The 15,103-nt window shown below is 51.6% G+C and overlaps 1 protein-coding gene across 1 annotated transcript in view; it reads right to left on the bottom strand.

Moving 5' to 3' along the window:
- Positions 1-8,218, bottom strand: part of FGF18 (fibroblast growth factor 18) — a 32,349-nt gene extending 24,131 nt beyond the window's left edge. Inside the window, exons 1-2 of the mRNA XM_042907291.1 lie at positions 8,168-8,218; positions 7,958-7,994 (exon numbers count right to left, since the gene is read on the bottom strand). Coding sequence (XP_042763225.1) covers positions 7,958-7,994; positions 8,168-8,199 — 69 coding nt within the window. The 5' untranslated portion in view covers positions 8,200-8,218. The remainder of the gene's footprint in view (positions 1-7,957; positions 7,995-8,167) is intronic.
- Between the last annotated feature and the right edge of the window lie 6,885 nt (positions 8,219-15,103).

Consider the following 15,103-nt stretch of genomic DNA (forward strand, 5'->3'; position numbering starts at 1 on the left):
TCTATAATTATCGTACCCACTTTACAGATGAGGGAACTGAGGCTTAGAGAGGTTACATCACTTGTCCAAAGACACTCACTACTGAGAAAAGGAATCCAGATTCAAATCCATCTCAGTCTAGAGCTCAAGCTCTCCACCCCTTCACCCTTGCCTGCTTTCACTCTCTCCTCTCTCCACCCCCGCCTCTACCTCTATTCAGGATGGCAACTGGTTCTGGCCACAAGCCATGGCTGGGGCAGGGATTGGAGCAGGGATTAAACATGAAAGGGCTCAAGGCCTTGAGCTCACTCCCCCTACTCAAGAGGAGGATGGGGTCACACTGCCCCCTCCCGCCCAGGTCCCCATCCTTGAGGCCTCATACAATCCATGCCCCTGTCTCCAGGCAGCCTGCCCAGAAAGGGAGGGTCTCCCCGTCCCAGGAGGGGCAGCCCACAGACTTCCGGCCACATTCCACCACCGCCTGCCTCCTCCTCCAGCAGCAATGTTGCCAGCCCTGCTGAGGGCGTTCAGAGTTTCTCCAAAGTCTCAATTCCCCCCTCCAGGAGTGGTCCCGGGTAAAGTCAGCCCTGCTCTCCATCCCAAAATGCAGCTCCCCACAAACTCTTCCTAGAGAGCGGGCCTGGACTCAGGCCCAGGAGTGGCTGCCAGCCCCAGTGCTCTGTGGCTTCTTATTATTCGTGAGGCAGAAACTAACACTGGCTCCCACTTGCTAGGTACTTGCTTTGTGCCGGGGCCTGAGCTAAGCACTTTGCAAGCAAGGTCTCCTTCCTCCTCACACAATCTGGGCTGGTCAGAACAATTCCCATCCCTGTGACAAAGGGAGACACAGAGAGGCCAAGGGACTCATCCACGTTGTACACAAAACGACAGAGCCAAGATCTGAACCCATCTCTGGCTCCAGAGCCCAAGGATTTTCCCCAGCTGGCATCTGTAGGCGGAAAAGGGAGGAGGAAGGTGGAGCCCACCTCTGGATCTGAGTTTGGCTCAGGTTCACGCTCCCACCACCCCTTTCAGCCCCAGGCTTTCCCCCTCTATCCCGTCACAGTCCCTACACCCAACCCAGCCGGAACGGTGATGTTGGTGATGTTGTAAAGGGCCCTTCCCCACCCCCAGCCTGTCCATTAAGCTCCCAGGGCTACCAAGGTATTGATTGGCAGGGCTGAGCCATCAGCATGGGAGGGAGGTGCTGCCACCCAAGGTGGCTGACTAGAAGCCCCTCTCCCCACACATCAGCCTTCTCCATACAGATCGTCAATACGAGTACCTCTGGTGGTCAACCCTGGAGCCAGCTTGGGGAAGGAGGCAGGACCCCTAAAGACCCACATTCCCTTCTTTTATTTATTTTCCCCTCTCCTCCAAACCCTGTTTCACTTCCCTGTCCCTTAAAGCATGTGGGGGGTGGGGGAAGAGTGGTCATGCATGCCGACCAGAAACAAGCCCTTTATTCTGGCATTCAATGCCTACCATGGCCTTTTACATCACCCTTCTTCTTAAACTTGGTGCTGCAACAGGCTTAGAGTCCCCTGAGCATATCAGGCTGTTCTCTGTTTCCATCTAGAGATATTCCATGTGCCTGCAATGGCTTTTACACACACACACACACACACACACACACACACACACACGCCACACACTCATTCACTCACTCACACATGTACACACAGGTTCACAGCATCTTCATCTGCCTTATTCTTAATCTAAGATTCAAACAGGGCATCTTCTCTGGCCAGATCCTCTTGCCCCCAGTCTGGTTTCATGGCCCTTCACCAGGGTACCCATGGCACCCTGGAGCCCATGTCCCCCTGCAGCCCATGTCCCCCTGCACAGACCCCTCTGATTTCTCTCAAGTCCCCAAGGGCTGGGATAGGTCCTGAGTCTCCTTGCCCCATGCCTGGTGCCAGAAGGGACCTGCCCTAGAGAAGCTATGGCCCCTCTACTCACTTACTCAACATTCATCCCGCAAGCCAGGTCTGTGCGATGTGCCGTAGGGCCCTCGGGATGGGTCCAGCCTCCCTTGACTTCCAGGAACAGGCCTCTAGATGCACCAACGTCAAATGCCCAGCTGCAGCGTGTATTACTTAACATTTACAGTGATCCAGGTGCTGTGCCCCCGGGTGATCACAATTCACCCTTGCAGCAACCCCAAGAGGGAGGTTCTACCCTGACACCCACAACAAAGATGAGCCACCGTGAGGCCGAGCAATGTGCTCAATCTGAGACTACCAAGGGGCCAAGGCGGGGTGGATCTGGTGGGCCAGACCCAGAGCCTGAGCTCCTATGCATCCCTGTGAGCCTCACGGAGAACACACTGGGGCCTGTGACAGTGACAAAGTGCAAAGAGGTTCCAAGGCAGAGGCGGAATGGGGATGAGGGAGGTAAATAAAGCTGCCCAAAGCATCAGCCCAAAGTCTCTTCACAGGGAACACTTTGAGGAAAAAACTGAAGCCTTGGATGCCTTCTTGGCATTCTCTCTAAAACCCAGTCCAAGGCCACCCAGGCAGCGGATGTCCCATAAATGTTTGCTGATCGCTACTGAGGCACAGCACCATAACTGAGTACCTACTGCATACTTGGCCCAAGACATGATTCCAATTACACCTTTGGGGAGTGGTATTATCATCCCTATATCTCGTGTGATGAGGAGGCAGAGACTCAGAGAGCTTAAGGATCTTGCCCAAGGCCACACAGCCTGGGAGTGGTGCAATGAGGATTAAATGCAGGCCTAAGTCCAAAGCCTGTGCTCTCAACTTGGACAAGAGGAGCCCGGAAGTCACCGACGCAAGGAGTATGTCCCTCCTAGCCTTGCCCAGCACCCTGCAGCACGGTACCCACCTAACGCACACACAGAGCGTGTAACTGATTTAACGAGTACCGTTACACATTATTGAGTGCCAGCTAGCTACTCTGTGTGCATTAGCCCATTTAGTCCCCACAATAACCCTTAAGAACTAGGTATCTCTCACTGCCCCCGCTTTACAGATGGGGAAAACCGAGGTGCAAATTGTTTAAGGTTAAGAAATTTGCCCAGCAGCGCACGATTCAAACCGAGGTCTCTCCTGTGCCAAAGCCCATGTGTTCAAACTCCACAGAAGTCATCTAGCTCATGTCACTGATACCCAGGTGGGTAAACTGAGGCCCAGGGAGGGAGGCCATTCAGTGAGCCAGTGACAAATCCAGGACTGATCCCAGGGGTCCTGAGACTGTTTCTGCTCTGTGGCCCACAGGAGGCTTGTCCTTGGCCCCATCTTCGGCACCGGAGCATTTTAAATGGCCCATGGGCGTGACGCCATTTAGATGTCAGAGCAATGAACAAACACCTCCCAGCCCCTACCAGCAAGCCTGATTAAAGCCTGAGGGGCCCGCTGACCCACCAACGTTTCAGAACAAGTCCCCAGACTCAGGCCCAAAGTGGAGACAACAGGCCTCTGCCCTTTCTGAGGCCCGGTGGCCATTGCCCAGCCCAGGCCACCCTGATAAGGCCCTTAGCACTACCGCTGTATCCCTGGCATACAGGGTCCCTGTATCCCTGGCAGTGTTCTGCCAGTCTGCGAGTGGGGGCAACTGGACACGGTAAGAAATGCGGAGCACACAGAGGTGAACAAGAAAGTCCCCGCCCTCAGAAAGGAAACAATCCACATCTCCCCTCTCCTGGCCACCAGGAGGAGACAGTGCCCTGGGGAAGGGGAGCTTACCACCCTGACAGGGGCGTGGGGGCCAGGGAGCCCTCCCCAAACAAGAGGCACTGGGGCTAGAGCGCTGGACAGAGGACCAGGCTCCGCACTGGCCCCTGCTCTCACCCTGCTCTCACCACTTTGTTGGTTGTTTTCTTCCCATTCTACACATCCCAAAGCTGAGACCTGAGAGGTTAAGAAACTTGCCAAGGTCATACAGCAAAGGTAAGGCAGTGCGGCAACAGGGAGCCAGGCTAGCGGACTCCAGAGCCCTTAGGCTGCCGTTTAATAAGCCTGGGGCCCAGAGCCAGGTGACCCAGAGTCGAAGCCAGCACTGCCTCTGTCCTGCTCAGTGGACAGAGGCAGGTTATTTCATGCTTCTGGGCCACACTTCCTTGTCTGTAGAATTCCCTAGTGCCAGGCTGGTTGTGAGGCTTAACCTCCGTGATGTGAGAAAGTGCCTGCCTGTCACATAGCGACCCTTTCAGTCCAGAACATTCCAGGAAAATCAAGGTCTGCAGACTCTGAGTCAGATGCCTCCCATCGGAGACACCTACCCGGGCTCTGACCATCTGGTACAACGTAGACGCATCAGGAGAATCCCAGGGGAATCTCTCACTGAGGAACCCTAGCATCCCTCTTGGAACTCTCCTTTCCCACCAGTATTCTTTCTGAATAATTTTGGTATTCTTTCTGAAAAAGTCTGTCTGGTGTTGGGGAAACCAAGAGCCTTAGAGTTTTCCTGGGCTGGATATGCCAGCCTCCCTGCACTTCTCAGGAGGCAGGATTAAAGGAACTCAGGTTTATCTGGCACTCTCCCCTCTAGCCTGGGTGCATCTTGAGGCCAGAAACTGACTTGGGTTGTTCCCAGGGCTGGCAAGAAGGAGGTTTCCAGCAAGTGTTTGTTGAATGAATACCTGACCGGATGGACAGAGGGATGATGTTGCTGCCTTAAGAAATCAAATGTGCTACCCAATAGGATAGCTTCCCATCATCCTCATGTCCCAAAGGACTCTGTCTCTGGCTTTCCTATTGTAGCCAACTAGAAGAAAGGTTCAAATCCTCACTGAGGAAGCCAGGTGTGGGGGGTGGTCAGGCCAAGAGGGGGCGTGGAAGGAAACTTCAAAACTTGAACACATCATGCGGTGAGGGAGGAAGTGGAGCTCTGGGAGTGACAAGGGCTGGATGGCAGAAACCCCCCTTCCCAGGCTCGCCTCAAGCCTGGCCTGTCTGGGGAAGGCCAGGACCTAGCCGAGCCTGGCGGTAGGAACAATGTCAGGCAGGTGCCGGCCAAGCTGCGTGAAAAGCCCAGCCCGGTGTCATTGTCAGCGCTCAGCCAAGTGCAGAAAAGCAATTTACTGGTCACGCCGCCTGCTCCCCTCGGAAATTTTTAAAATTCTTCCGATTTGAGCTATCCGTGGTGTCCCAAGTTGTATGGAGAAGGGATTTTATTAAATTCCCAGCTTCCCGCTTCCTGGGGTGGCCAGCAGGGGGGAGGGGGCAGGGCGGGGCTCACCACATGGTTGGTTGGGGGGGTGTGAGGGGGAGGGCAGTGTCTGGCATTGACTGTGTTCTCTCGAAAATGTGGCTAGAGATGGGGGCTGATGACTGATGGCTGGGGAGAAGGGAGGAGCCCAGAAACTCTAACTGCTAAGACTGGAGCAGTCCCCCAAAACATAGAGGTGGGGGAAGGGAAGGGCATAGGTGTGTCCATTTCCCAGCAGAACAACATACCCTCCTGGGTAGGTGAGAATTTCCAAACCCTTCTCCACACTTAGCATGTATCACTTCAGCCTCGAAGCCACCCTTCTCCCAAATGATGAAGCTAACACTCACAGGGGTCTACAAAGGAGGAAGGAGGAAGCTGGAACTCAGGTCCAGTCTGACAGATTGTAAAGCCCTGAGCCCTTCCCACCATGCAGGAAGGCCTCCCCTGGCCCCAAGGGAGCTCTCATCACCCCTGCTAAGTGTACGCCGCCAGCGAAGTAGCTGCTCTCCCAACACCGCCTCGGCAGGCAGCGGACCTCAGCTCCCAGCAACTACCACTCCCACCCCTCATCTCTACCTCTCACGGCCACTCCACCTTTGTCCCTAAAGCATGAGTGGGGACATAAGCCTGCCGTTTCTTTATTGTTTAGGAATCATAGGTGCTTTTGAAAATCCGTGGAGAGCTGAGAGTCCTCTCGAAGATGTGAGCGCATCTGAGCACCATTTTGGTGCAACGTTTCAGGGGCCTGCCTCCTCCATAATCCCGTCCTTAGATACTCTCTGGGTGCATGGACCATGGGTTAACTACATCAGCCTGATGGCAGTTCGGATGGGGAAAGGCTGCCAAGAAAGGAAGAGGGAAGACAGCGAGGAGAGGAGGCGCCATCACCTGCTTGAAGCCCTAACCCAGGTGTCCCACCCAGCTCTTTCCTAAGAAGCTAGCTCTAGCTCTGGCCAGGAGGTGGAGGTGGGATGCAGAGTCCAGGTTCCCTCCCTCACACTTCCCCAGAGAATACAAAGACCATACTGCAAACCCTCCTGGGCCCTGCTTTAAGGACCAAGGGGCAGCCAGCACCAGGAGGGCCACCAAGTCCACAGCCATTCCCTGCCTGCAATGCCCATTTCATCACGGCCCCATCCCCAGGTGCAGCACTTAGGGAAAAGAGCTCCCATCCAGGTAAGACAAACAGATCCCCTGGAGTGACCCTGGGACCTGCCCTCTGCTTGGAGACTCAGCTGTAAACCAGGCAGGCCATGCCTGGCACTGGCTCTCTGACACCAGCCATTCCCACCCCTGCCCCCACCATCATAGGGTCACATCTGCTTTGGCAAACAGCCAGTTTTAAGTTACTGACTCCAGTTATATTGATTCAAGGAGTCACTGGGGACCCCGGCCTGACTAACAGGAGGAGAGAACCCATCAGTCTGTCTGTCCGTCCACCCATCCATCCATCCATCCTTATAGCCCCCCGCCCCAATTAGCTGCCCCAAGCCCAGTGTCCATCCTGACGCTGAGTCCTCTCCCAGGAGTGGAAGGCGAGGTAAGCAGACCCGCCACCACACCAAACACTGAGAGAGGCTGCTGAGTCTCAGTAGCACTCAACACTCACAACACTCCTTATGCCGTAAAGCTGGGAGAGCCACAATTTTCCCTGCTCGAGGGTCTTTTGGGGCACCTCTGGAACCCCAAAAGCTAAAACCTGAGCATCTTCTCTAACCCTGCAGACACCTGCCTTCAACCCAGGGGGTAAGGGGCAGATAATCTCTTTTGGCCCCTATCCAGCTCCTCCTAGGGCCCCTCCCTTGCAGCTCTAAGTGGGTGGGGGGCTAGGGCAGCTGGCACTTCCTATTCCCTTTCCCTTTGCCGCCCCCCCCCCCAACCATGCTGAGGCAGCCCTGGTCTGGTTCTAATCGGGGCTGAAGTCGCTCCCTCCTTCCCTCTTCTCTTTCTCTGCCCCCCCCCCCCCACGCTTTTCCTTCATTTCCACGGCTTTGGAAGCCAGCGCGTTCCAACTGTCTGCGTGCCAAGACCTTCCCGAGTCTGAAAGCTGCTGAAGTAACAGATCAGATTTTAGCAAGTGCTTTCCAGGCTGAGCGCCAAGCCCTCTTCTGATTCACAGGGAGCGAGCAAGCGAGCGGGGAGCAAGGCGGGGAACAAGCCGAGGGCCACACCACCTTGGGCAAGGGTGTGCAGAACGTGGCCAATTCCGTAGCGGCTTCAAGGGCAATGGCCCCTCAGCCCAATCGCCCGTCTCTACTACCTCTCACCGAGTCTCCTAGCGCTCGCTCGCGTGCTCTCTCTCTCTCTCTCTCTCCCTCTCTCTCTCTCCTGCAAACGCCTTTGAAACCACAGAGTAATTTACAACTGAAGCTTTCTCCCTGGACTCAAAATCCATTCGGCTGAAAGGAGCTTTTTTGTTTGGAAGAGCGAGCGGAGATATTAAGGACGGTTGGCAGAAAAAATGCCCAGGTCCCAACTCCTCGCCGATTGTGGGCAGGGGGCTTGGAGCAGGGCACACTGCAGCGGGTGAGTCCGCTGGTTCCGGGGATCTCTTCCCAGCCGAGGCCGACAGGGGCCGCGCCAGTCTGAGCCCTGCAGCACAGCCCCTTGCCCTTGGCTGGTCCCCCGCCGGCGCAGGGCGCGCGCGGAGCCGCCCTTTGGCGCCCTGGGAACAGGTGCACTGGGCTCGGCGCCCAGTAGGGGTGGGGCACAAGGAGGGGGCGCGGCCCGGGGAAGGGGGGTCGACCTGTACCGAGAGGCAGGGGCAGGGGGAGGTCAGAGTCAGGATCCCACATACCTGTACCTGGAAGCACAGCAGCAGGAAGTGTAAACACCTGCGGGAGAGAGATGGAGAGGTGGTCAGTGGGACTTGAGGGAGGGGGGCGCGCGGACAGACAGACCGATACGCAGTCGGAAAGTCAGACGAACGGCCGGGCGGGCAGACAGAGTCACAGGCACACGGACAGACGGCAAGGCAGGGTAGGCAGCCCCGCGCGCGGGCGCTTACAGGCAAGTGCAGGCGGAGGGCGCTGAATACATCGCTGGGCGGGGGGGAGGCGGCGGCTCCTAGCCCAGCCTGCACATGTCCGCTCCGCGCGGCCGGGACCGGGCGCCTCCGCCGCCGCCGCCGCCGCCGCCGCCGCTGCTGCTGCTCCCTCCTCGCCGGCTGCTGCTGCTGCAGACTCTGCTGCTCCGGGGCGCTCCGCGGCGCGCCCTGCGGCATCAGCGCCCCGCGCGGCTCCTCCCGAGCGCTGCGCCCTCCGGGCTGGCGCGGGGGCTACGGGGTGGCCGCCGCTGTGCAAGAGGCGCCCGGCTGGTGCGGGGAAGCTTGCTCACTGCTGACCGTCCGTCTGTCCGGGCGTCTGCGGGAGGCTGGCTGCTCGGTTCACTCCGGGGGCAGCATGCGCGGCGGGGCTGGAAGCTGGGGCGCGCTCTCCGGCCGGGGCGCGGGGCGGTGCGGGGCCAGAGGTCAGCGCTCCAGGGCCGGGGCGCGCGGCTGCAGCAGGAACGCGTCACGGCCGCACCGTCTGGGCGCCCGCCGGCTCATGTCTCCTCCTCCGCGTCTCTCCGGCCGTGCGCATCGCCGCCTCCCACCACTGGCGGCGGCCGGGGCGTTTTCTACGCGCGGGCGGCGAGGGGGCGGGGGGCCGGGGGCGGGCCCGGGCCCGAGTCGGCACAATGAGGATGCGGGGCCCGGGGGCTCCCCCCTCGGGGCGCGGCCGGACGGGCGCTCAGCTCGGCTGGGTGCGCCGCGCCCACATCAAAGGCGGCCCAGCCTGCTTGCCTGCCTGCCGCGGCCTCTCCACTGCCTCCGCCTTCTCCTGGCGGCTCCGGGTTGGAGGGAGGCGCTCAGACTCTCGGCGACAGGACCGGCGAGGGGCAGAGCCCGCGAGGCTGGAGCTGGTGAACGCTGGAAGCCGTCGGAGCTCTGCGCCCGGGCGCAATGACCCGCGCCGCGGCGCAAATCCTGCCGGAATTGGGAAGGCTGCGGTCCCCAAGAACGCAGTTAGGTGCGGGGCGTCCTCACTCGCCCACATTCGCTACTAGCACTCACTCACACCCTTTAGCGCAGGAGTGGGGAGCCAGGAGGGGGCGGGTCAGGCCCAGCCCCCGGGGCGGCACCGCTTAAGAGGGTTCGTTTTTACCCGCCCTGTGAGTCCACGCAGAACGTGGCGTGCCCCAGATGCCTACTCGGATGGCTGGCACTCTTAAGTGAGACCCCTTCGTATCTCTCCGTCCTTGCCCCTGCGGGAAAGGGGGTCTCCAGGACTTCTCTCCCCCTCAACCCCTTCCAGGACTCTCGGGTCGCTTCTCCCGCTCCCAGCTGGGCTCCCGGGTAGACAAGCCTGCTTTGGAAACGCGCGGCTGCCACCTAGCGGCACTGAAGTGTCGCTGCAATCCCGCCCAAGAGGGCTACAGGAAGCAACCAGCAGGACTCTGGTCAGCGACCACTCCAGGCCCTCCTCCCGCCACCTGGCTGAGACTTGCTTCCGTTTGCACACTAAGCGATTTAGTTCTTTTCTAACCAGGTCAACAATGAGGACATCTCTTCTCACCGCCTCTCCCCGCTTCAGAGGCGTCACTCCCGTCCTTCCCACAAACTTCAGAATTGTAGGTGTTCTTGTCATGTGCAACTGCCTCACTCTCTAGTGAAGTTTCTAGTGGCAGGCTTCCTGATGCTAAGGGAAAGAGGTCATAGTGGGAAGGACACTGAAGAACAAACTCAAAAAGCAAAATTCAGAAATCCATGCTATCTGGGCTAGATCCCTCCTGTGTCCTTGGCGGCAGCTGACAGCCTTCATTTCACTAGAGCATAAACTGAAGTAGCTGCTGTCAAACAGCGCTATTTCTCAGTTACGGAATACGAAATTTCAACTGTTCCAAGTATCAGTCCTCTCTGCAAGCTGTTTTAAGTTCCTTTTAAAGCTGAGGCTCTTATTAAACAGGCAGCCTCTATTTCAGCATTGGACACAAGAGCAGAAAACCTTTTGAAAACTGGGTACTGGGTGATGAAAAGGTCCCTGTGTGAAGCACTGGACTCAATTTAGACATTCTCATTGCAAGGACTGATCTTGCTATACTATTATTAGTTACTTTTAAATGGAATGCATACATAACTGTGTTCTACGTAAAATGCTTGCAACTTTTTCCAATGTTCAGATAAAGTATGTCTTTCAACTGCACAAATATCACCCAAGTTAAGGCTGACCCAAAAGGTCCAGTCAAGAGAACAGTCCTGAATAAGAGCATCAACTCAAAAGTCAGAAATCCTGGATTTGAATATTGCCTCCAACATTTACTTATAAATTCCAGCAAGTAACAGTCTGAGACTCTGCTTCATCTACAAACTATGGCTAAGAACAGTAACAACCCGAGTTGTTTCCAGTTACTGAATGAGGTCATTCAGAGTCTGGCACATAATGAAGGCTCCAAAGGTTTTAGCTGTTATTAGTAATTGTAATTATGATTCTCAGATTTTCACTTATGATTTCATGAAGTAGGTAGTATCATTCTCAACTTACAGTTGAAGAGGTGTCTAACCAGAAGGTCTTGACTCCAGATTTACACCTCAAATCTAGTTTTCATACTTTTCTTACTCCATACGTGAATCTTTTATGAGGTTTTCCTATCTCAATTTGACATGTTCATATAGCACTTAATATGTAATACTAATTTGGTAGTCACTTATCAATTCATTCAATCACCATTTATGGAGATCCTGCTGTCAGGCCATGGGGGAAGAAAGACAAGTTCTTGTCCTGAAAAAGCCACTTCATTGAGGGCACCTGAGTGGCTCAGTCTGTTAAACATCTGACTCCTGATTTTTTGGTTCAGGTGAAGCTCTCACGGTTGGTGGGATCAAGCCCCACATCAGGCTCTACACTGACAGCACAGAGCCTGCCTGGGATTCTCTCTCCTTCTCTGCTCCCTTCCCCAAAATAAACTTAAAAGTAATAAAAAAATAATAAAAAGCCACTTCACTTCTAGGGAAGATGGGCAATGAGCAAGTTAAGAGAGAAATTCTAGCTTGTTATCAGGGCTTTGAAGAAAACCAGTGGTAAAGAAAACACTTCTAGGTAATACTTGGGCTAAGACACAAAGGTGGGGAGAACCAGCCATGCAAAGGAATATTCCAAGCAAAAGACATCAAGTGCCTGCAAGGAGAAAAAGGCTAGGTGACAGGAAGGACTAAGCCAGGGGTGAGTGGCAAGAGTTGAGGGTAAAAACAGGCAAATGCTCAATCATGACTTGTAGGCTCTCAGAGGCCAATACATACCCAAAAGCCTTTTTTTTTTTTTAAAGCCACTATTTATGTACAATTCTTAAGTGCGTATGTTTTAAGTGTGAGTTTGGAAAATGTTTGTATGTATGTCAACACCTTTCTGGGGGTACCTGTATGGCTGTCAGTTAAGCATCGGTCAAGCATCTCGATTTTACTTCAGGTCATGGTCTCAAGGTTCTTGAGTTCAAGCCCCGCCCCTGCATCCGGTTCTGTGCCGGACTGTGTGAAGCCTGCTGGGATTCCCCCTCCCTGTCCCTCCTCTCAAAATATAAACAAAACAAAAACCTGAAGCATAGGCTCCCCACACCCATCACTGGTCCCAATTTAACATTTGTTGGCACTAGATTCTAGTGTAACATAAACTGAACCATGTATTATGTGCGATTTTGTCTGGCCTCTTGCTCTCATGTTGAAATTCATCCTCATCCATTGATGATGGTCAGTTGTTCATTCTTATTGCCAAGTAGTACTCACCAGTGTGGACATGCAATTAGTCTGTCAAAGGCTTTGAAACGAAGGGTCAAAATCCATTTTTTCAAAAGGTTACTGTAGGTGATAATGAGTTGGAATGTTCCAATTGTGGCAGTGAGGGAGGCCAATGCAGGCCACTACAGTTTGGGCTACATGGCTGTGTGCTAATTCAGTTCCCAGCTGTAATAAGCCAGTAATACCCCCTTGTTGTCTTCCGCAGAACTGAAAATTTAAAGGGAGTTGAGAATGTGTATTGACTGCTAGTACAATGGGATGTTAAGTCCTACAGGACAGTTAACTGTTTTGCTTACTTACTAATCCTAAACACTTAGAACTTTGGTACACAGTATACATTTAATTATTTTAGATTCCTCCCATCTTTTTCAAGAGTGAAAGTAAATTAACATCCGACATTTTTTTTCCCACTTCTCCCCAACATAAGACTAAAATAAAGTATTTTGGAGACAGATGGGAGAACCTCCAGCCTAAGAACCCAGGACAGAGCCTCAAGCCTTCAACAGCATCAAGTAGTTTGGTTAAGAGCAGACCCTTAACACAGATAAGCCTCAACAATTTTCTCAAAACCAGCACTTAGAACTTTCACAGCATTAAACAGGACCTCTAACTGCCAAATTCATGAGTCAGGGAGCAGCAACTGGCTCTTTGGCAAGAACTGGCTGGAAGGTAGCCTTAGACTTTCTGAAATAACATTAACCCTTTACTGTTAACTATACTGGAATTAAAAAACTCAACAAAATAAAAAATTTTAACCCCTTTATCTCCAGAGCCCAGATCACTACCTTTGATTCAGAGCATCAGTGCACGTGACCCTCAACTTTTCTTGGACAGTTTCAAAAAGCCCCACACCCTAGACATTTTCTCTCCCCTCATTAAGCTAGTGGTTGTCAGCCAAAAAAGTTACAGTGAAATACCAATACAGGATTTCAGGATACTTAAAACTCAATACACTTCCAGAGGTTACCAGAACATCAACCCATCATTCTGAAAATTGGTAAGTGAAAAGAATAAAACATTAAAATATCTGTTTTTCAAAGTCAGGAACAAAGGGAAACAATAAAAGTGGGTATTTTAAAAGAAATGTCTGCAGAACAGTGAATGGTATTGCTAAGAACTAAGCCATTAAACATTCATATTCAGCAGACTTGCCTAAGGAAGGGAAATAGAATTATTCCATCAAAAAGTACTAAATACAAAAAGTATTACTCCAGAATTATTCCATCAAAAAGTACTAAATATAAAAAGTATTACTCCTGGCAAATCCATAAATTCTCAAAATTAAGAACAAAGCAGCTTCTCTTACAGGTCCCTCTACTATGAATCAAAAAAGATTAGTATTAGGGACAAAGAAAAATAATTGTTTTTTTCCTATTTATCTTAGAAAACTAAAAATGTGGAGTGCCTGGGTGGCTCAGTTAAGCACCTCGTGATTTCATCTCAGGTCATGACTGAGCCCCATATGTTGGGCTGCATGCTGGACATGGAGTCTGCTTGAGATTCTCTCTCCCCCTTCGCCTCTCTGCCCAGCTGGTGCTCTAACATAAAACTAATTTTTAAAAGCTAAATATGCTTTAAAACTTTAGTTTTCTCAAAGTACCTCATTTGTTTTTAGCAATTAAACCAATATTGATCTAAGTACGGCTAATGTCACTTAATAATTTGCACTCCTTGAAAAGGAGGAATTTCTAGTCATAAGCCTTACCTTATTTAGTTGGCTGAGGTCTAGAAGAACCAAGCACTATTAGTGACTTTTGAGGCACATGACATACCTGGAATCTTTACTGAAGATGGATTTGATTAGTTTTATCTTATGAGCAAGAACAGGGTACAGGGTCACCAGTAAGGCCAACCCTAAGAATAGGGAGTAGTGCTTTTGATTTTCCTGCTACATCCGTACCCATGAAATAATAAACCCAAGTGTTAACTTCTACACAAAGCTACTCAAATAAACAAATCAGACCTACATTTTGGAGACATAATGCAAAAGTACACTTCTACTTTTGAACATTTTAAGTAACTAATTACCTAATATACTCCCATATCATCACATTCTGCAATGTAAATCACTACCTAGGAAAGGAACGACAACTCTAATGTATTTAACTCACGGTAGCACTATTTTACACCAGTAAGTTTTAAAAAGTCATGTGTAGCTTGTTTTGGAATTCTATCAACTTAATGATCTTTTAAACATGAATATAAACATCCTTTAAGCCAAAGGCACTGTTCAGTGAAATGAAGAACAATGAACATTCACCATTTCCATTGGAGTCTCCATTAACAATGGTATAAAATGAGAAACTACAAGGATAGACCTCCTGGAGCGAGGAAATGGAACACTCAATGAAGAAAAACAAAACCTGAAGTAAACGACTAGAAGAAGCACCTAACCCCTGGAAACTGGGATTAGAAAGACAGTACTGCACCAACCTTTTCCCCACCTCCCAAAATAAGGTTACTGTACCAAAAACACTCAAGAAATTAAAAGGCTGGTGGTATCTGTTCATCCCATCAAAATATCTGCAACTGCAGCCTGATGAGCAAGAGCAATCCTCCTAATCAATATAAAAAAGACTGAGAGGTGAAAAAAAATGAGTAAACAATGCATGGGGTGAAAAAGTTTCTTCAGACTTCAGATACTATGTCCCCAAACACCAAGGAAGAGCATTTGGAAGTTAAAAAAATAAAACACAATTTTGATGACATAAAATAGTCTCTTCTCCTAAAGTTTAAACAGAAAGGAATGAGGAAAAACATCCAAGAGAACCAAACAGAAGGCCTAAGAACGGATAGAAGTTAAGCAAGAGACTGAAATCTCCCAAGAAAATGGCCCCAAACTGGAAAAGTCTCTGGAGGACAGACCCAGTTTACCCAGGGCCCAGAATAAGACCTAAAAACTTTAGAAAACCAACAACAATCTTAAAAATGAATTCTCAGAAAAACTGGTCATATACAAAAGAACACATGAAAACATCAGGAGGACAAAAACGGCACAATTAAAATTCTAAGATTTAGCGGCACTGAACTTGGTTAAAAAGTGACTTTTCAGATTCTATGTACTCAGAAAATACCTCCTCCACAGATTAGCAAACTACTGGATACACCACAACAAAACAATAGAACAGTAATCTAACCATGACACCATCATGCAACTGGCACATGGTAAAACAT

The sequence above is a fragment of the Panthera leo genome, chromosome A1 (assembly GCF_018350215.1).
Source record: "Panthera leo isolate Ple1 chromosome A1, P.leo_Ple1_pat1.1, whole genome shotgun sequence".
NCBI lineage: Eukaryota > Metazoa > Chordata > Mammalia > Carnivora > Felidae > Panthera > Panthera leo.